Source organism: Periplaneta americana, chromosome 3 (genome assembly GCF_040183065.1).
Source record: "Periplaneta americana isolate PAMFEO1 chromosome 3, P.americana_PAMFEO1_priV1, whole genome shotgun sequence".
In the NCBI taxonomy this organism is placed as follows: domain Eukaryota; kingdom Metazoa; phylum Arthropoda; class Insecta; order Blattodea; family Blattidae; genus Periplaneta; species Periplaneta americana.
In genome coordinates this window covers 151,146,872-151,167,775 of record NC_091119.1, presented here as the reverse complement: position 1 = coordinate 151,167,775, position 20,904 = coordinate 151,146,872, and the positions used below count along the sequence as shown (strand labels likewise).

The window sequence follows — 20,904 nt, the reverse complement described above, 5'->3', positions numbered from 1 at the left end:
GTCCTATACCGGTAATAACATTATTATTATTATTATTATTATTATTATTATTATTATTATTATTTGTCTATGTTTATAATAGACCAAGACCCTACGACGCGAGATATAATTGAATTTTAGTGTTCGAAAATTCGGGTTCCCTTGGAAGCTATCGCGACATCTCTATAATAATATTCTACTTCATAGGTATCGGTAGGACTACATGATCGCACTGTTATTAAAATCTTAAATAGGGCCTAATTACTTCATTGAGGAAAATAGAGGTTGAAGAATACTGGGTTTGCAGCGAAAGACCTGTACTTGGACAGGAAACTATGAATGAACGAATCACTTCATTGATTCGTTTAGTGAAAAAATTACTGATTACATGTAGAAGGTGAAAGGTTTCCTAATATTATAATTTATTAGTTTCCTACGTTTTTAGTTTTTATGATCATGGTTATTTGTATGTGCGTACACATGCTCCAAACATCGAAGGTTTGCTTCGTTATTCGTTCGTTGTTCGTAACCACGATCAGCATTGTCTGTCATCTTTATCACATGAAAACGGGTTTACCTTTCATTTAGTCATTGCGTTTTCAAAATCTATTTACTTCAAATTAAATAATTATATATGATTTTAATGTATTATTTGATGTGGCTTAACATTTTGTATATATAGAGTTACATACATGAAGTGAAGCATTATCACGCATTATCTTGTAATTTAGTATTAAATGCGCACACTCGGTCATGTGCTTCTGATTGTTGTTTTTATACCCCTCGCCCAGTCAGGGAAGTGACGTAGGTGCAGATCGTTCTGTACCAAAGATCAAATGGAATAGTATCCTTTGTTATGTCAACTTGTTTGTAGATTGTTAAACACAAAGTAATTCAATAACCTCGTGCTTCTGATAAACTTTTTTCAGACATTGATTTACTTTTAGGAAGTCTCTGAGTTTCTGAGGTAAATAGCTTGTTTCTACTTAGTATAAAAGAGAAAAAAAATACATATATAAGAGGTCGTAATTTAAAAGGTTAGACCAAAAGAATTGTTTGACGTTTCTTTTCAATTTTTTTTGTACTCATAATCGTTAATAATGATATTGAATATCAAACAGTGACAGTAATGAGTTTTTGAACAGTTGAGCTTTATTTATGATTATTATTGTTTCAGACAACAGTGACTCACCACAATGCCAATCCTCTATAGTGTAATAGCAAGAGGTGTAACAGTACTCACCAAATATGCATCATGTGCTGGAAACTTCTCAGAAGTTACGGAACAGATTATGGCTAAAATTGCACCGGAGAATGCAAAGTTAACATATTCACATGGAAGCTATCTCTTCCACTATATTTGTGAGAATAGAATAATATACATGTGTATTACAGATGATGTGAGTATATAATTTTCAAGTTGTGTGAAACTAGCGCTGTGGTAGTTCGGCGATTTCGGAAGTGAAAATCTTTGAATTTGTAAGGAGATGCAGTTGATCATATATGCAAGGCATAACAAAAGCCTAAACTAACCAAACCTAACCTGTTACAGATTCGTCTACGCAAAGTGTATAAGCTGAGTACGAAGGGAACTACCTCAGCGCTAGTTTAGCCGCCGTGACTATAAAACGTGGGCTGATATAATAAATGTATTAAGCTATAGTCAAGTAGAGCCTTTCTAGTAATAGTGCCTTCATTATTCTCTTGTACGTACCAAGTTGTTTGTTTACTGTTTCTCTTTTGTAACTACTCTTACAACATTTTACATTATTTCAGTAGAATACTTTTTTATGTTCGAACGGTCTACACGCAGTGTGTAACTTCATGTTTTGAGGAAATATAGCCTATTCAAAGTAAAAAAAAAAAAAAAACAATAATAAGTTAAACTTATCTGACCAAATTTAAGCTCACCTCACATCATCCCATCCCGTGATGTCGGTATTCATATTTAGTAGAGGTTAAATAATAATTTTTAAATCAAGTGTTATTTTTTTTTTTTTTCATTCAAATGTGGTCTTTTTAAAGTTCAAATGGGAACAGAGCGTGATGAAAGGACGAACGAGATTGCCAATGATTTTGCTGTTAAGAATGTAACTTAGTGTAACTTCATAGCCTATGGAAACACATCACATAGGTCTGGGGTGATAGTGTATGCAGAAGAAAAGAAAAATTAACCGGAATTAAAAAAAAAAAGTATGTAACTTAGCTGATAGATGGATTCTTCCTGCATAATAATCCATCATTTTTTTTGTAGGGATCCATTAGAAGAATCAGGATGTCTTTCAGGAGGCCTACTGGGCAGCAAGCAGCTGTCCAATATTGTTTGGCTGATTTGGTCTCTCATGTTCAACAAAATTGTTGTCATGCATGATTCTACTGTTATACCATGTAAAGCTTAATGATGATATAATTACTATGTTGCCTGAGTACTGTTTATTCATAACAAATCTATGCGCTGGTTGCTAACATTGGGAATGTGGAAGGAAATATAGGGACTGAGAATCAACTTGCCATTCAGTTCGAAGATATAGGAGACTAGCAGAAGGATATATCTGAGACAGTCTTAGAAATAAGCACAGAATATTTAGAGATTCTCCAAAAAACCTACAGGCCTACTTTCTTACCTGATTCAATTACTAGGCCTACTGCTTAAAGGCAGGCCGCTATATTTCAATGTTATCGATGTAAAAAAATAATTTTTTATTCTAAGAGTAGTCCAAAAAACTGCTAAATCCCTATATCAACAATACTAAATTTTATTTTTCTCCTGCTGAATTATAAATTAATTAATATCTACTATATCTAGCAAAAAAAACCCCAAGTTGGCAACACTGACATTCAGTGTCAGTTCCATTTCTTTCTAATACAACTTTAAATGTCATCTCGTGGTAGTGGCAAGTGTTGTAACCTTTGTACTTACTCCCTTACTTGTCTGCTGTATAACACTGAAGAAAATTCTCTAAAAAGAAGCATGCTCTAAGGTGGTGGTATTCAACCTGGGGTACGCGAAGATCTCTTAGAGGGTACGTAAAATTTAAAGTAACCATATACATTTCATGATTGATCAGAGCTAATGAAAGCCAGTGTAAGATGTAGAATTCATGACATGGCACAAAATGTTGAGCAAATAGTGGGAAACAAACTGGACAAAAAATTTGCGATTCAAATTGAATTGGTGGCTGTGTCTGACAATGCCAAGTTACTTATATATGTTCGCTATTTTGATGTTAAGATGTGTCCCATTGGTGATGGAATTGTAGGATGTAAATAATAACCAGACCCTACAAAGGAAGAGGATATTTTTTAAATTCATGATAATTTCAAAAGGTTAGAATTAAATTTTTTATGTGTAACTGTGTCCACAGATGGGACTGCTTCATTTACAAGACAGAAAAGTAGTCTTGTTGCTCGTATTCGCTAAATTAACCCCAAAGTAATTTGACAACATTGCATTACAAAGAGAAAACTTAGTCATTGCAAGCAGAACAACAATGACATTGTTTTTCCTGATGAAAAATTACATCTTCATATGTGCTTGCAGAAAATAAATGCAAAGTGCACGATACGCACGGTACAGTTTATATCTATTTGCATTCAATTTTAAAGTATGATTGTATGGGTGTCTCTTTTTATTGTAGGAATTTGAGCGATCAAGAGCATTTCTGTTCCTAAATGACATCAAAAGAAGATTTCAGACAGCATATGGCTCCAGAGTAGAAACAGCTTTGGCATATGCAATGAACACAGAGTTTTCACAAGTTCTAGCAAATGAAATGGTAAGCATCATTTTCATAAGAAGAGGATTAGATTGGTCCTTTTCTGTTGCTGTTAATGACTAAGGAGGTCACAGCATTTCAAATATTGTCTCAGTATTTGTCTTCAGGTGAAAAAAGGGGAATGAGAAGGGTGTCCTCGTTGAAGTCGTTCAAACAGCTATGCTGCTTTGAATAACATAATTATGTATTTTATGAATTGCATGTTTATAATAAAATAATATAGATGTGCAAGATGGTATAGGCTAACCTCCTGAGACATTTGTTGTTTTATTTTTAAAGTTTTATATAATTTTACACTTCAAAAAAAAGTCACTGACATGAGAAAAATTGCTGCAAAAAACTCTACAGGTTACATTTAGGGCACAAATGCAGGTATATTATACTATACTTCAGGTCTCTGCACATACATTTTAATAATAATCATGTGTGAAGTATGGTATAGTGTACTTCACTCTCAGGACTCAGGCGGGTAAGATAAGATATTAAATTTAACAGATTTTGTTTTAATTTAGGTCTACTGACAACATAATGAGGTGCATTCGAAAAGTTCGTGGCCTGACACATACCAGTAGATGGCATTGAAAACGTGTTAACAATGCCGCCATTGTTAGTGGCCATTTTGCATTAGTTCAAGCACGAAAAATCAATGCTCTGAACAAATTGGCAAAAATGGAAAATATCAAGCTTCTTGCTGTCATTAAATATTTCGGGAAAAAGGCAATGAATCCAGCAGATATGGATGCTACACTGGGGAAATCCACTCCAGTGGTTTTGACTGTGAAGAAATGGGTAGCACTATTTAAACATGGTCGAAAAAGTGTGCAGTGGACATCCAGTAACAGCAACAAGCGAAGAAACCATAGAAAAAAAATTCACACTATGGTGTTGAATGACCGTGAAATTAGCGAGGTTATGTGTATCTCAACTGAACAGGTGCACTACGTCTTAGTCATTGTCTCACCCAGCATCATGATGCACTTGGGAAGCTACGATAGGTAGCGAAATCCGGTTATAAAAGCCAGCTATAATGGCTGGGGAGATCATCGTGCTAACCACATGATACCGCCATTCTGGTTGGATGATCGTCCACCTGTGCTTCGGCATGTGGACTTGAGGCCAGCAGCCAGCTGGTTGGTCATGGTCCTTCATGGACTGTTATGTCTAGGATTTACTTTTTTGCACACTTGATGAATGCAAATTTAAAACCGCAGTTCGTTTGTGCACCATTCGCCGAGGATGACATGCTACAGATTGCCAAACATGCACGATATTTTCCTCACTTCTGATGCTCCTATGGCGACAATAGGATGCGTGTTGTTGAACCATTGACTTCAAACTTCCTCACTCATTATTAAGTAAGATTTGGACTTGTTTTACAGGCTATAATGTGCATGGAATCGACGTCGAACAGATATGAAAGAATGGCGGTTCTCGTAAAATGTCCTTACACAAAATGCACGTTGTTCACCAGTGATGTGATCCATTGTTACTGATTTTCGAAGGGCACTTCTACCACTGAAATCTTGTTGCAATCTCCCCACTATAATAGTTGGCGTGTTATTTAAACGACAAAAGCGCATTCCTTTTGCTTCTGGGGCTCTTTCTGCATGGCCTTTTAACTCTCACAACAGTGGTCGCAAAATTTTCTTGTTTTCATAAAAATATTTCTAAAAAAAAAACACATTTATAATTAAATTAATTGTATTATGGAGTGATAAAATCAGTCCGGCTTTGTTTCTCCTGAGAATGACGAGTAAGTAAAATCTCCTCAGAATGGGTTACCAACCCATCGCTGAGAAAGTTCAGTGGTGGGAATGCCACCTTAAGGCCTCTGAACCTGCCTGTTTTCTGTTTGGGTATGCTCCCATAGCCAGGGGGATCCAGTTTGAGAGCGCTGGATACTCGCTCTCACCCTCTCCCATTTGCTATAACCTTGAGGTTACATTGCCCAGGGATCAGAAGAAACTACAAGGCACTAAAGAATTTAAAGAATATATTTTGCTTTATAGTGGGGTGAATCAAAATACACGCGCAGCGGCTGGTGTTGGAATCTTGATTAGATCGAAATGGAAAAACAAAATTGATTCATATTGCTTTATAAATGAGAGAATTTTATCCCTACGAGTTAAAATAAGACAAGGATTTATAACAATCTTCGGAGTCTACGCACCAGAAGAGGGAAAAACGGCAGATTCAGAAAAGTTTTATGATGAACTACAACAACAACTGGATAAAGTCAACAAAACAGACTATATTGTCATAGCAGGTGACTTACATGCAAGAATAGGCAATGTCCCAGTAGATGGTGTTATGGGTAATAATGGGGAACAGACTATTAATAACAACGGAGTAAAATTAATCGACTTTGCATCAACAAATGGATTTAAAATTACTAACTCATTTTACCGTCACAAAGAAATCCATAAGTATACTTGGACAGCTAGAGGACATAAATCTATAATTGACTATATATTAACAAATAATAAAATTTCCCCTTACGTAAGAGATACCAGAGTATTTAGAGGATACGATATAAGCAGTGATCATTTCCTTGTAATATCCACTTTTAGGATACCTATTAAATAGAAAAGAAAATACACTCAAGAACCAAAGGAAGAAGTAATCAAAACTAATTTGTTAAGTGATCAAAGCATTTGTCTGTTATTTAAAAACAGAATTAATTTATATCTTCCACAATATGCAGTGAGTCCAAATATCAATCATGAATGGAAATGCCTTAAAGATGCATTAATAAAAGCTGCTAGAGAAGCTTTAGGAACAAGGAAGAAAAAATTACATAAACGAGGTCTTGTTATATGGAATGAAGATATAGCACGCAAAATTCAAGATAAAAAAGAGGCATACCTTAAATATCTTAATGAGCGAACAGACAACAATCTTATTAATTACAAATGATTATCTGCAGTTGCCAAAAAAGAAGCCCGGAAATTAAATAGAGAAACATGGGAGACATTCATTAGCAATAATATGTTGTTGTTTTCTAATACCAGGTGTTTGACAATAAAGTCATTTGACCTCTTGCACTCCAATATTTTTCAAAGATATTATCATGACCAGCCACTGAAGCACAGATTTTGAGGTGTTCCGAATCCATTTCTTGGTTTGAGTTGTACAATGGACAGTTAGGGGACTGATATATTCCAATTCTATGCAGGTGTTTGGCCAAACAATCCTGGCCTGTTGCCAATCTAAATGCAGCTACAGACGATTTTCGTGGTAAATCGGGTATTAACTGTGGATTTTGATGCAGAGAGTTCCATTTTTTCCCATGGGATTGTTTTATCAAATTTTGTTGAAGTCTAAGTATGTAGATTTAATAAATCTTTTCACAGAGTAATATGTAGATTTAGTAACAGATCTGTAAGTAGCAGTGCTGCCCTTCTTTGCTAAAGCATCCGCGTTCTCATTTTCCAGGATTCCACAGTGGGATGGTATCCATTGGAATACAATTCTTTTATTGAGTGATATTAATTGAGAGAGCATTTTAGTTATTTCTGCTGTTTGAGATGAAGGTGTGTGTTTAGAGACTATTGATAGAATAGCTGCTTTGGAGTCTGACAATATAACTGCATTTTTAAATTTACTGGTGTGGCATAGAAGATTCCTGAGACTTTCACTTATTGCAATAATTTCTCCATCAAAACTTGTTGTTCCATACCCAAGAGATCTATAAAGTGAGAAGAGACAGCACGTAACACCTCCACCGGCACCTTGTTCTCTGGAGATCAAGGATCCGTCAGTGTATAAATGAAGCCAGTTTTGTGGGGGGTATCTAATATTAATTGTCTCTAAAGACAATTGTTTTAGTATTTCAGTGCTTACTTCTGATTTCAGTATTTCTTCTGTTAAATTTAGATTATATTCCATATTTAATAGAGTTAAAGGGTTTGGTTTAATTTGTAGGTTTTCTTTTAAATTCGGGATTTTGATTTTCTGTTTTAATTCTTGAACAATGGATATGAAACTTTTTTAAGTTTTCAATCTACAGAGAGGACTGTATGAATGGCAATTGTTTCCTGGTAATCTAATAAGTTTTTCATATTGAATCAGTGCTTTTTCTTCTATTGTCATATTGATGCTGTTAATATTAGTGAGGAATCTCATAGAATCTATTGGAGTTGTTTTGATTCCACCAGTAATGAGTCTGAGAGCTTGGTTTTGAACATATTCTATTTCGTTTATGAAAGGTGAAGTAATTAAAATTTCTCCGCAGTATGTCAGCACTGGCTGTATAAACATTTTGTATGTAGTGTTCAAAGTATTCCTAGAGCATCCCCATTTCTTTTCTGCTAGTCTTTTTAGAAGGGAGAATCTTTTACGAGCTTTTTCAGAAATGTATTTCAAATGGTTGCTCCATGTTAACTTACTATCGAAAATAACTCCAAGATATTTGGATTCATAAGTCCTAGGAAGGTGTTGGCCATTGTATTGGATATTGAATTCTCTTTCTTTTTTACCGAGTGAAAATATTTGGTAGTTACTTTTGCTTAAATTGAGTGTCATCAAATTTGATGTATTCCATTCATGTAGTTGATTTAGAGCTTTAAGAGCAGAATTTTGAGTTTTGTCTCTAAGTCTGTAAGATCCGGAAGTCCACAAAACTATATCATCTGCAAATAGTGCTGTTTTCATGTTTGATTCCTCTAATAGGTAAGTCATTTATATAAATATTGAATAAAGTTGTGCTGAGGACAGCGCCCTGAGGTAGACCTCGATATGTTTGTCTGTAACTAGAAAGTGAGTTATTGAATTTAGTGGCAATGAATCGTTGACTAAGGAATTCTGATATCCATCTGAACATATTGCTGGAGATACCTAATTTCTGGAGTTTTAGTAATAATTTATTTCTCCAAACAGAGTCATATGCTAGCTGAAAGTCAATAAATATTGCCAAGGTATCTTCTTTCTTGTTAAAACTGTCTTTTATTTCTTGGCCGAGGCGTATGACTTGTTCATTGGTAGAGTGTAGTTGTCGAAAGCCGGCTTGTCTTGGTGATAAAAGATTTTGGGATTCTAAATAATATAGAATATGATATACATGGCCAACAGATCAAAGCATACAAAATTTTAAATGAATTAAATAAAACGGTAAAAGATAATTTGAATATAAATCCCATTCCAATGGAAAGCTGGCTAAATTATTATGAACAACTATGGACGAACACGGAAGCCTCAGAAATTAACGAAAATTTAAACTATATAGCAGTTGATCAGATTGACATGGAAGAACTAATATCAGTGCTTCAAAAAAGCAAATCCAGGAAAACACCAGGACTAGACGGAATCAGTACTGAACTCTTTAAACATGCCCCGCCATCATTCCTGAATAAGTTCCTAAATTTCATAAATGTCTGTTGGAGCCATGGAAGCTTACCTGATGAGTGGAATGAGTCACTAGTGGTTCCCATTTACAAAAAAGGGAATAGAAAAGATAAGATTAACTATAGAGGCATTAGTCTAATAAATTCAGCGGCTAAAATATATGCAAAAATCATAAATAGCAGACTAAAGACAATCACTGAAACGATACTTCTTGAAGAACAAAATGGCTTCAGAGAAAATAGATCTTGCATTGATGGAGTTTTTACATTGGCCCAACTTATTGAGAAACATCGAGAGTTCAATATTCCAACACACATAACATTTATTGATTTCCAAAAAGCATTTGATACTGGAAATAGATCAACACTTTGGAACATTTTAAAGAAAGAAGGGATACTTCAAAATTTAATTTATGCCATTCAAAGCATGTACAGAAACACAAAGATTAAAATTAAAATTAATAACAAGATTAGTTTAACGACTAGGATAACAAATCAAGGCTTAAAACAAGGTTGTCCGCTGTCTCCTTGTTTATTTAATATATATATTAATGCACTTATTAAGGACTGGGAAATTGATTTGGCCACACATTTTATGATCGATAATAAACCCCTTAACACTCTGCTCTACGCAGATGAGTAATTATATTAGCTAACACCGAAGACAACTTACAAATGGCAATTCATAGGTTATATCAAAAAGCAAAAGAGTACAATTTAGAAATTTCTATACACAAAATAAAAACCATGGCCTTTATTGGTAAACATTCTATAAGAATTAAAATAGTTATCAATAACTCTGGAGTAGAGCAAGTAAATGCTTTTACTTACCTTGGCTGTAATCTCTCCTATATTCATTCTCGAGATATAGATAATAAATTAGCCAAATTTCAACAGCTGCTAAGAACAATTAGAAATACACTGTTTAAGAAGGTCCGGCAAGACACAATTTTGAAATTCTACAAAACAATGGCCATTCCAACTTTGCTATATGGATCAGAAACTTGGACTCTAACAACTAGTCAACTGAAAAGAATAGAAGCAGCTGAGATGAGATTACTAAGACCGCTAGCAGGCTACACTCTCTATGACCATAAATATAATGAAGACATCCGACAAGAACTAAATATCACAGCCATTACAGAGACAATCCACAAGTATCGGAGCAACTGGCATGAGCATGTTCTATGGATGCCAAATGATAGACTACTCAGGAGATTATTAAATTACAGACCCCTTGGATACCGAGATCGTGGACGCCCGAAGAAGCGATGGAGAGACCAGCTTTTCACCTGAGACGGAACAGGCCAAATGGCCTAAACCCTGATAGCTATTGATGATGATGATGATGATTATGGAGTGATGATTTTCCTTGTATGTTAGCAGTAGTTTTTTTAGCAGACTCACAAAATACACAACAGTAATTATAAGCATTATGTATTTTGATGTAAAGTAAATAGAAATGTACTGTTACTTTTATAATTAGATATATTTAAATGTTGTTATTGCTTTTGAAACTAATTTACAACTGTAATATGTCTTTCGTATCAAAATTACCAACATTTAAAATACAGTATCTGACAAAATTATATGTAGTCATCTTTATTAGTATTTGTGGCTACATTACTTTAATTCCAGACAGTTGTAAAAATTGTAGCTTTGTTTCATTGCAGAAACACTATTCTGAATCTCGAGAGATAGATACCATATCTCGAGTACACGGGGAATTGGATGAACTGAAAAACATTATGGTTAAGAATATTGGTAAGTTGTTAATGTTCTTGGAATTAAATTAAGACTTTACTGCTGCTGCTTCTTCTTCTTATTCTTATTCTCCTCCTCCTCCTCCTCCTCCTCCTTTTGCTGGCATACAGTGGGAGTCTTGTGACATGGGTGGACACAATGCCACATCTAGTTAATACGAATCTATTCTATAAAGCAATTATTTGTCTTTTAAAATATGCTCTCATGCTTAGAAAGAAGAAAGACTTGAAGAAATTCAAAAGTAAAGCAATAAGGGAGCTCAGATTCTTCGAGCTCAAACATGCTTAAAAAAGCACTATTAAAATGATACGGTACTAAGATTCAAAAGGAAAGGTCCTCAGATTTATGCAAATTGATAAAAAAAATGTTTATTAAATGAAACTGAATAGAGTGTGTGTTGAATTATTAAAATGTAATATCATGTATTGTAGCATTATTTTCTATCTTCGGAAAATTCTATCTGATTTCCTTGTTTGGGACATTTTTAAAATAATAAAAGAGCCATTTTCAAGGGGGCTAGAACAAATAGTAACGAATGTTAGTTGGGAGTCCAAAGGGAAAAAAATCTTTGGGGAAGTCGAGACATAGATGGGAGAATAATATTAAAATGGATTTGAGGGAGGTGGAATATAATGCTAGGGATTAGATTAATCTTGTTCAGGATAGAAACCGATGGCGGTCTTATGTGACTGTGACAATGAACCTCTGGGTTCTTTAAAAGTCATTTTTAAGTAAGTAAGTAATGAAAATGTTACCTTTGGTAATGAGAATTTGTTTGTGCACAAATCTGAACAAATAAAGATTAGTTAAGAATACTGTTAGTAAATTGTCTCTCCCCCCCCCCTTCTCTCTCTCTCTCTCTCTCTCTCTCTCACACACACACACACACACAAAGTGTTTGCTAAAGTTAACAGTTTAAACTGCTCTTAATTAAGAATGAATTGTAAGTCAGATCTTACAATATTGATATCTATTTTGCAGATAACGTAGCCATGCGAGGAGAGAGACTGGAACTTTTGGTCAACAAGACTGAAAACCTGAGTGCCAATGTAAGTACCTTTCTTTTTCTCTTCCAGTATTGTGTGAACAACAGTAGACAAAATTACTACAGTTAACTGTTCTAAATTTCTACATGAAGCTGTCAGTGTAACAGCTAACCATTTGTGTAAAAATTGTTGAGTAAGTCTTTGCAAGAAGTAACAGTCATTTTCTGAAAGCATTGACAAACTTGAAGCATGAAAGTTTTTTAAAACTTCGTCCAAAATAAAACTTTTTCTGTCTCAAAATACTTTTGCATCGTCATCCTACTGTTCGTTATCAGCAGTAGCCCTGCTGTTGCCATCACCACCTCTATTTTCTTTGCTTCGTTTTCCTCTATGCTTTGTGGAATGAAAAATGAAATTGTATTTTATTCCTTGCACAAATCTATAGTCATGCTTTTAGATGTGATTCAGGTTAGAACTAAGCAACAATTAAATATGCTGTTAAACAAATTTTGAACAGTCTTGTAATAAATATTTAAAATCAATTAAAACTATATTTTTTCTTTAGGCAATTTTTACATTATGAACGAATGCTTTAATGATTTATTTACACATTCTATTCTTTCTTTGCTTCATCCAAATCACTGACTTTTGTTTCAGTCTGTAACTTTTCGTAAGACAAGCCGCAACCTGGCCCGCTCCATGTTCTGGAAGAATGTGAAGTTGTATGTCATCATTGCAGTAGTTGTTGCTGTAAGTGAAGCATTAAATTGTAGGAATTACAATGGACATGAGGATTTAAAGCCAAAATATTCATAGCAAATAGCTATTATGATACATCAGATTATGGATGTAAATGCTGTATCATAATAAGCCACATTATCTCTTTTGGTTGGCTTTTTAATAAATACTGTATTTAATTATTATTGTACATTAAATATTAACTGTACCTTACATACAGGATGACGCTCGAAATGTTTTACACTGAAAATGTATGTATATTTAATTTTGGGTTCAAAAGTTTCAAATCTTGTGACGAATAGCCTAGTTCATACATGGTTCAGTAGATGGCGATGTTATTCATGAGTGGCGTCACCTGCTTCAGTTTGTAGGATATCGTAGACAGGAGGTGGTTGCTATGGGGACATAGGGTGAAAATGGTGGTATTTTATGTAAAAACAAAGAGTGTAGTCTGGACTCAGAAATGTTTTAGTGTTTATTTTGGTATGCTGTGAGCTTCCTACAGATATTGTATAGACTGGTACAAATTTGAAACTGATGGCAGTTTTGGAGAGAGAACAACCCCATGGGCAAACAGACAATATATAGACTGGCCACAAAATTTGAAATTGATGGCAGTTTTGGAGAGAGAACAACTCTGTGCTCGCATATTGTACACCAGAGAATATTGAAGCTGTGACAGTGGCTTTATCTGGAGGTCCCACTAAATCTACCAGAATTTCTTCTGAGCAGGACGTCTCATATCATTCTCTTCTGAGAATACTCTATGCAGATCAGATCTGCACTTCTTCCTGTACAGAATTACAATGCTTCAGAAACTAATGGTGAATGACAAGCAGATATAGTTTGTTGCTTGTGTTATTTGAAGAGATATACGTTTATCTGAACAGTTCTATAAAAGGTAAAAAAGGTAAAGGTATCCCCGTCATACACCATGAAGGCACTTGGGGGGCATGGAGATAGAGCCCCATGCTTTCCATGACCTCGGCACTAGAATGAGGTGGTGTGGTCGGCACCACACTCTGACCGCCTTTTACCCCTGGGAAAGACTCGGTACTCAATTTTAAAATAGGAGGCTGAGTGAACCCCGCGGCCGTTCTGGAAGTTTGGCAACGAGAAAAATCCCGTCACCACTTGGGACCTTCCAGTCCGTAGTTAGCTGCTCTACCAACTGAGCTACCCGGCCCCGAACAGTTTTATAAGCAAGCAGAAAGTTATATTTTGGGCAAGCGACACCCCAAATATTGCACACAAGTCTGACTGTTATAGTGAGAAAGAGTGTGTATGTGAATTGCAATTTCCAGTCATGGAATCATTGGTCTATTCTTTTTCAACAATACAGTTAATAGTATGCAGCACATGGGACATATTGCAAAACAGTTTTCTTCCACAACCCTTGACGACAAAATTACTAATGGACACACAATGGTTTATGAAAGACGGAGCTCGTCCTCATACAGCAAATGTTGTTCTGGATTTCCTGTATGAATATTTTGGGTTCTGTTTGATGTCTCATTGATATCCAGAACATTTTCAGGGCAGTTCATTGTGATCACCACACACAGCCCCAATAATAATCCCTGTGATTTTCTTTTTTTTTGGGAAAACTGAAGGAGAAAGTTTATCTCAAGAAACCAGAAAATGTATTGCAAGTGGTGCTTGTGATTTCTTTTCAGCAATTGACAGGGAAATTGTGTTGTAAAGTGGTCACAAACATGGGGATTCATCTCAAAGAGGTTATATGCCAACAAGATGGACCATTTTCAGTGTATCATATTTTGTGCGCCATCATATAGAATTATTTTTTGTACAGATCCGAAACAAAATATGAGCCACCTGAATTTTCAAAGTTCCAGTTATGGCATACTGCGCATGCTCAGTAAGCACTGAACATTGGAAAATTCAGGTGGCCCAAATTTTGTTTCTGGGTCTGTACAGTAAAAGAGGAGTATTGACGATTCAAGTTTTTGGAAGGAATGTAGATCAACTAGTGAAATAAGATAACATACTTTGCAAATTTTCAGAATGGTTGAAAGATGGGAGAGATTGTGCATTGCACACAGCTTATTCAACCGTTTCAAACACATTTATGTATGACTTATAAACATATCATGATTCATACGAGTATGTTCCTGAAGTTGTTATATGTTTATGCTCGACCATGCCGAAATGTAGTAATTATACACCTGGTAGCAACCCTTTAATGGACCTCATTAAAGTTCAGGTGTTCCACCAATCAGAAAACACCATTGTAGCAATATGAAAGCGCAAATATTGATTATTCTCGGATATGCAATCGAAAGATAACTAGCAAAACGTCACGGAGGCTGGAAATCCAATACTGTCGCAGAAGGTTATATTCTGTTACTATAATAATTAGCGTTGATTGTAAATAATATTCAAATAAATTCAATTTGTCATCTCGTTTTCAATGTCTAAATCAATTTCAAGGTTATATCAAGATTAATGTTTATTTTACTCTCTAGATTATATCAAGGTCAATGACATTTGTTTCTCGGAAAAAATCAATACTTTCGCGTCTGCGCACATTTCACAATTTACGAGATATTGCACAAGGTCAGTTCTGCTCCCCAGTCAGATAAGAATAACATGAATATTTATGAATAATTTCAAGTTAGAAATATGGTCGAGCATAAAAAGTCGTATGAAACTTGCCTGTAATGGTAATTAAGACGCTTGTATGAAAATTACGAAATTCGCTTGCGCTCGTTTCATAAACATACTCGCGTCTTAATTAGTACCATTATAGACTCGTTGCATAATGTACTATTCACCATTCCAAACAGGGACATGACATGCTATGCTGATTGCATGACTATACAGTTCTGAGGAGCTAAGAGTACTAAGTCTACGATTCAACCTTCTCGAAAGCTCAGCTGCCTATTTTTGCAAATTCTAGCCTTTTACCGTTATTGTATTTGAGTTTTAAGATTTTGGAGTTTCAGTTTGTAGAATAACCTTTTAACAGTTAGTGTGCATTATTATTATTATTATTATTATTATTATTATTATTATTATTAAATTAATTCGTCCATATGGACATGTGTTCACTATAACAAATTGTGGTGTTCGATTACAGGTGATAATATACATCATTGTCTCCATATCATGTGGAGGACTTGCTTGGCAGAGCTGTGTTGGAAAATAAAGGAATACGACTTGAAAATGTGACTGACTGACTTCAGCAAGGTTGTTGGGAAGATTGTACACAATAACTCAGTACAGCTCTTACCTAACTCATTGCAGCAGCTTCGTGATGGAAACTATAGCAAATTGAGTGGGACAGATTTATCTGTGATTTGTACAACCCTGGTTGCTTGTGACATTTTTATTTGCATAATACTGTCACCCAGTGAAGTAGTTGCCCAACTTCATTTCCTCATTCTAGAGTATTATAACATGGTTGCATGATCAGAATGAGTGTGCCTAGATACACGTGACTGAGTCCTTGATAAGCAAGGTAATTGTGTGGTGTGCATTGGCAGAACATATTTGCTTAGGAATGCCATGTGTTTCACAAGAGAGACTACATATTTAATTTTATCAGAAGTTTCAGATTATATATATATATATTTTTTTTTCTTTTGCATAAAATCTTGTTTACATTTTTAGAAACAGGTGGTTTTGTTTTGATATTGGAGTATAGCTTGTACTTAGTATATCCAGGTAGCTGCAAATAACTTTATAAAGACAGAAACTACAAATGTAGGAGATTTCTCATATAATATAATAGCAAATATTAACGTCAGAACCCTTATTGTTTACATGTAAGAGGATCATGTGAGATGTAGCTCTTTGGATTCTAATCTGAGATCAGAAGTCGAAGTTTTGTTTTTCTCATTGACTATGATTGGGGATTTGAAATTGTTCTGCATAAGTTTAATTGGTTGACTGAGGTGTGTAGACCCTTTCTTTTATGCAATATCTATCTAGATTGAAATATTTTGAGAAATACATATACCTTCAGAAGCAGACTAATTCTACCATGTGCTGGAACTTAACATTTCTAATGTTTCATAACTGCATATGGGTTCCATCTTCAGTGTCATACATTCATTGACTTGAAGTGTCACCTACTTTATTGAATCATGCTACTCCAAAAACAAATTTTACTATGCTGCCCTGAAGACGGAACTTACGAATATAGCAAGTTCCGAAATGTTGGGGGTATTAAGTTTCAGCTCAATAGTCTGCATATAAACATGGTCATCATAAAAGCCTAAAATCTTATGTGACATTAATTCTTTTCAAGAATAAGAATAATAGATGATGATGATGATGATGGTGTTAGGTCTATATTTTTCGTGCTGTGAGGCTTTACTAAATAGACACACTTTTTCAGCAATAAAAAATTTTGTAGGTTAGCCTATATATTAGAAATAAACCAGTTTAACTGTGAACAAAACGCACACCTGTTTCTTATAAATAGATAAATACATTTAATTCATTTAACCGGATATCTGTGTAAAAATAGTATTGATCATAATAATCAGTGAGTTGTGTTAAGTTGTATTAGAATCAACTCTTATGCATGTTACTGTCGGAAGAAACTAACAACAGAAATATATCAGAGCTTGCAATTTAAGAGATTAAGAAAACTTCCTTCATGAAAAGTAACTTCTACTGCCAGCAGTGCCAACTTTTTTTTGACACACACACCATCTTACTTGGTCCTCTTTTTATTGAAGTAACTGGTTTTTCAGTATTCATTCTGGGTATTGTGGAATATTAATTTGTGTCCCTCAACTAGATTAATCTAATACTGCAATTGACAGTCTGCTATTGGCATGAATTATACACTGTGAAAGATCTCGACAAACTGTCTCGTTAGGAGTACCACAAAAGACTGTCTCAGTCTGTCCTTTGGCCTCAGTACTCCAATCACAGGTGTGCTAGTCTGATTAAGCTGTTTGTGGAACTCTGTTTAGTATTTCAATTACGAAGATGGAGGTTATGAATTGTAGCACTATAATTTACAATTGTCAATTGAAGGGCCCAGTCAGATAGGGGGATAATTAAGATAAATTGGAATGCTTTGCTGTCTCTGCTCATGAATTCCAAATTTATAGATGTGAATTATACCATTGGAATAATATATTGTCATAGAGTTTAGTCTGAAGATGTTATTTCTTCACATTTCAGAGAAATAATGAGATATTCTATAATTATAACAGGATATGTGTCTTGTTCACTTCTCTGACTGGACCCCTCATTTATTAGTGCTGTAAGAACACACCAGAGATGTAAACACTTCCTTTCCTGTAGTAATGAATAATAACTTTTCTTCGGCCCTCGATAAAAATACTGAAAGAATATAGTTAACCAAATTTTCTTTGTGGTATCTTGTTAAGAGTGATTAGCACTGTAATAGCAAACCGGGCTGGTGAAAGGTAAGGGGTTGGGTAGTGTCATATTTTCCAAGTTACTGTTTTTCAGGGGACCACAGAATGTTACAATATTAATTGTTTATTCACTTGTATATTACATTTCATTTACATATTATAGAATATTTTAGTTCATAAATGAATTATAGTTGAGAGAATGTATCTAATTATCTGTCTGTAAAATATATTTATCTTAATAATTCCTTCTTGTAAACCGGAAGTCGTTTATGAGGAGACTATTTAGAATTGACATTCTCTGTTGCAATATTAGAAATCACATGATATTATTTAGAGATCTTAATTCTTAAATATATGTCCTGTTGAAGTTATGAAATTGATCTACTGTGATAATGACTTAAGATTACTTGCATATGTTAGTAATGTTAAATGTACACAAAAGTGTACTTAATAGAAACTGTTAACGTCACTGTGTAATAAAGTTTATGTAATACAAAACAGTGTGTTATTACTGTAATGACGGAATGTTGGTTTCCCCAAAACTCTTCCCTAAATTCAAACCCCTGTATTCTTTTGCCAGCCCTGATTGACGAAATTTATGGCTCTTTCTCTCCTATATAATTTTCAGAGATTTAATCAATCTTGTTAGTGCTAGAGAGAGAGAGGTATAGGTATCGTCGTAAGTTAATGCTCACTTTGCTGACTGAGAATAGTGAGTCATCTTGAACTTAAAGAAATCCTCTGTAGTTCATAAAATATCCCTATTTCAGTTTGAAGGTACTGTGTCAAGTAATTGTTTTTATATATAATTATATTTATTTGCTAAACTTCACACGTGCAGTTTATACTTTTATCATAAGAATGCTTATTGTCTTGTATGTAAATGTTATACTGTATGTTTAATGCACACATCGTAATTGTGTTACAAGTTGTTGAACTGATTTTAAAAGCCTTTTATTCACTTGTAAAATAGAAATAAATGAATTTGTTTAGTCTCTCTTCTTTTATTTGGATTTTCACCTGAATGCTACGGAATTTGATTATAACAAAACTATTGGATAATGAATATGTAGATTAGTGAAGGTTCTTAGGAAAATATTTGGGGCTAAGAGGGATGAAGTTACAGGAGAATGGAGAAAGTTACACAACGCAGAGCTGCACGCATTGTATTCTTCACCTGACATAATTAGGAACATTAAATCCAGACGCTTGAGATGGGCAGGGCATGTAGCACATATGGGCGAATCTAGAAATGCATATAGTGTGTTAGTTGGGAGGCCGGCGGGGAAAAAGACCTTTGGGGAAGCCGTGACGTAGATGGGAAGATAATATTAAAATGGATTTGAGGGAGGTGGGATTATGATGGTAGAGACTGGATTAATCTTGCTCAGGATAGGGATCAATGGTGGGCTTATGTGAGGACAGCAATGAACCTCCGGGTTCCTTAAAAGCCAATAAGTAAGTAAGATTAGTGAGTAGTTAATTCTCTTTCACCTTATTTTCAGATTTAATTTTTAAATATGATTGGGAGGAATGATCTGGAGGAAGCATATGATTTATATTTGGGATTGTCAACCAGTTAATTGCAAACTTTTTTTTTTTTTTTCATCACTGCTGAAAAATATGTTGCTGTTACTAATTGATCTCCACACACAGTTTGGCAACAAGGCAACCACTCCTTCCCTTTACTCACAACAAGCAAGGCAATCCGTTAGTCCCTTATCGATGAGCAGTGTTGCATTTTTGTTGTGTGTGTGTGGTTTTTTTTTTATTTCAATTCTGATTGAGAGTTGGAATTTTTCTTTACTGATGTGAAAGGAAAGTGTGTTTATCTTTTGTAGTGGGATAATGTTTCTGTTTTTAAGTGTGGAAAACTAACAAAGGCACTACCGAACTAGGCATGGAGATTTTAATGCAAAGTTTGAAAAAAAAAAAAAATTCTAATCTTAAAACTCTGAAAGCCAATCTCAGTGCAGTATAATGTGTATTCAAAAAACATTTTCAGAAAAGCATTAATGCAACAATTGCGTCGTACAAAGTTATCTCCTTACTCAGAAGAGTTATGGATGGTGAAGTAATAAAGAATGCCTTCAAAGAAGTCACAGATTCTATTTGCAGACTTCAAAAACAAAACAGAAATTGTAGGAGCCATCAATCTGATGAAACTATCAACAAGTACTTTTGGTCGTTGAATTTGGACCACAGCCACCAACCAGGATACACAGCTTAACCCACCATGTGAAAAACTAATTTTCAGTCTTATATGAATAATATAAAAATTACGCACTCTAATTACATTTTCGAATATTAATTTTATTATTATTTCAGCACGAAATAATTAATTCATGATTATCTAAATTTCTAAACCAGCTACGTTTTATAACACACATGCCTCGCATTATCAGTTATTTGGTGTGAAAGTTTGATATGCGCGAACCAAGAATGGAAAAGCTGTTTAGTTCGTTGCTATACTATACGATACATCTACGAGTGACAATAAAATCGTTGGAATAATAACAGACACCCCTGATCACATTCTGTCGTCGATTTGCAAAAGGGGATACGTCCAAAATGACAAAGTGTTGGAAAATCGCAAAATAAATAAATAACAGACTTAAAAAAAGTAAAATGTTTATGGACCCTGAATGTATGTACCATAGTGATCTAATTAATAAAAATATATATGAATATTTTAATTTGTTAACTTATAGTTTTTGCGATTTTCCAACACTTGGTTATTTTGGACATGTCCCCTTTTGCAAATCGACGACAGATATCACAATCTGACAGATATGTGATCAGGAGTTCATGCAACATGGATCGTCCTCCGCAACGAAAATAATTTCAGCTTTAATAAGTTGCTGCTCCCGATCACATTGCGAGAGAAGGATTTCAAATATTATTCTACTGACAAAAAATGAGAACATTTATATCACAGTCTACTATACAGTAGACT

The 20,904-nt window shown here is 34.5% G+C and overlaps 1 protein-coding gene across 1 annotated transcript; it reads left to right on the top strand.

The window, feature by feature from the left end:
• Positions 1–774: 774 nt before the first annotated feature.
• On the top strand, positions 775–18,943 carry Vamp7 (Vesicle-associated membrane protein 7). Its single transcript, XM_069821860.1, has 7 exons — positions 775–946; positions 1,157–1,379; positions 3,618–3,755; positions 10,771–10,861; positions 11,843–11,910; positions 12,505–12,597; positions 15,686–18,943. Exons 2-7 carry the CDS (start codon positions 1,176–1,178, stop codon positions 15,752–15,754), a joined length of 663 nt encoding a protein of 220 aa, XP_069677961.1. The 5' UTR covers positions 775–946; positions 1,157–1,175; the 3' UTR covers positions 15,755–18,943.
• Positions 18,944–20,904: the final 1,961 nt, after the last annotated feature.

Bases quoted from the DNA above. Each gene is read 5' to 3' on its own strand.
- Vamp7 (XM_069821860.1), top strand. From the start codon at position 1,176: ATGCCAATCCTCTATAGTGTAATAGCAAGAGGTGTAACAGTACTCACC. The intron at 3,756-10,770 runs GTAAGCATCATT...GTTTCATTGCAG, and splicing joins AAGTTCTAGCAAATGAAATG to AAACACTATTCTGAATCTCG. The intron at 10,862-11,842 runs GTAAGTTGTTAA...TCTATTTTGCAG, and splicing joins CATTATGGTTAAGAATATTG to ATAACGTAGCCATGCGAGGA.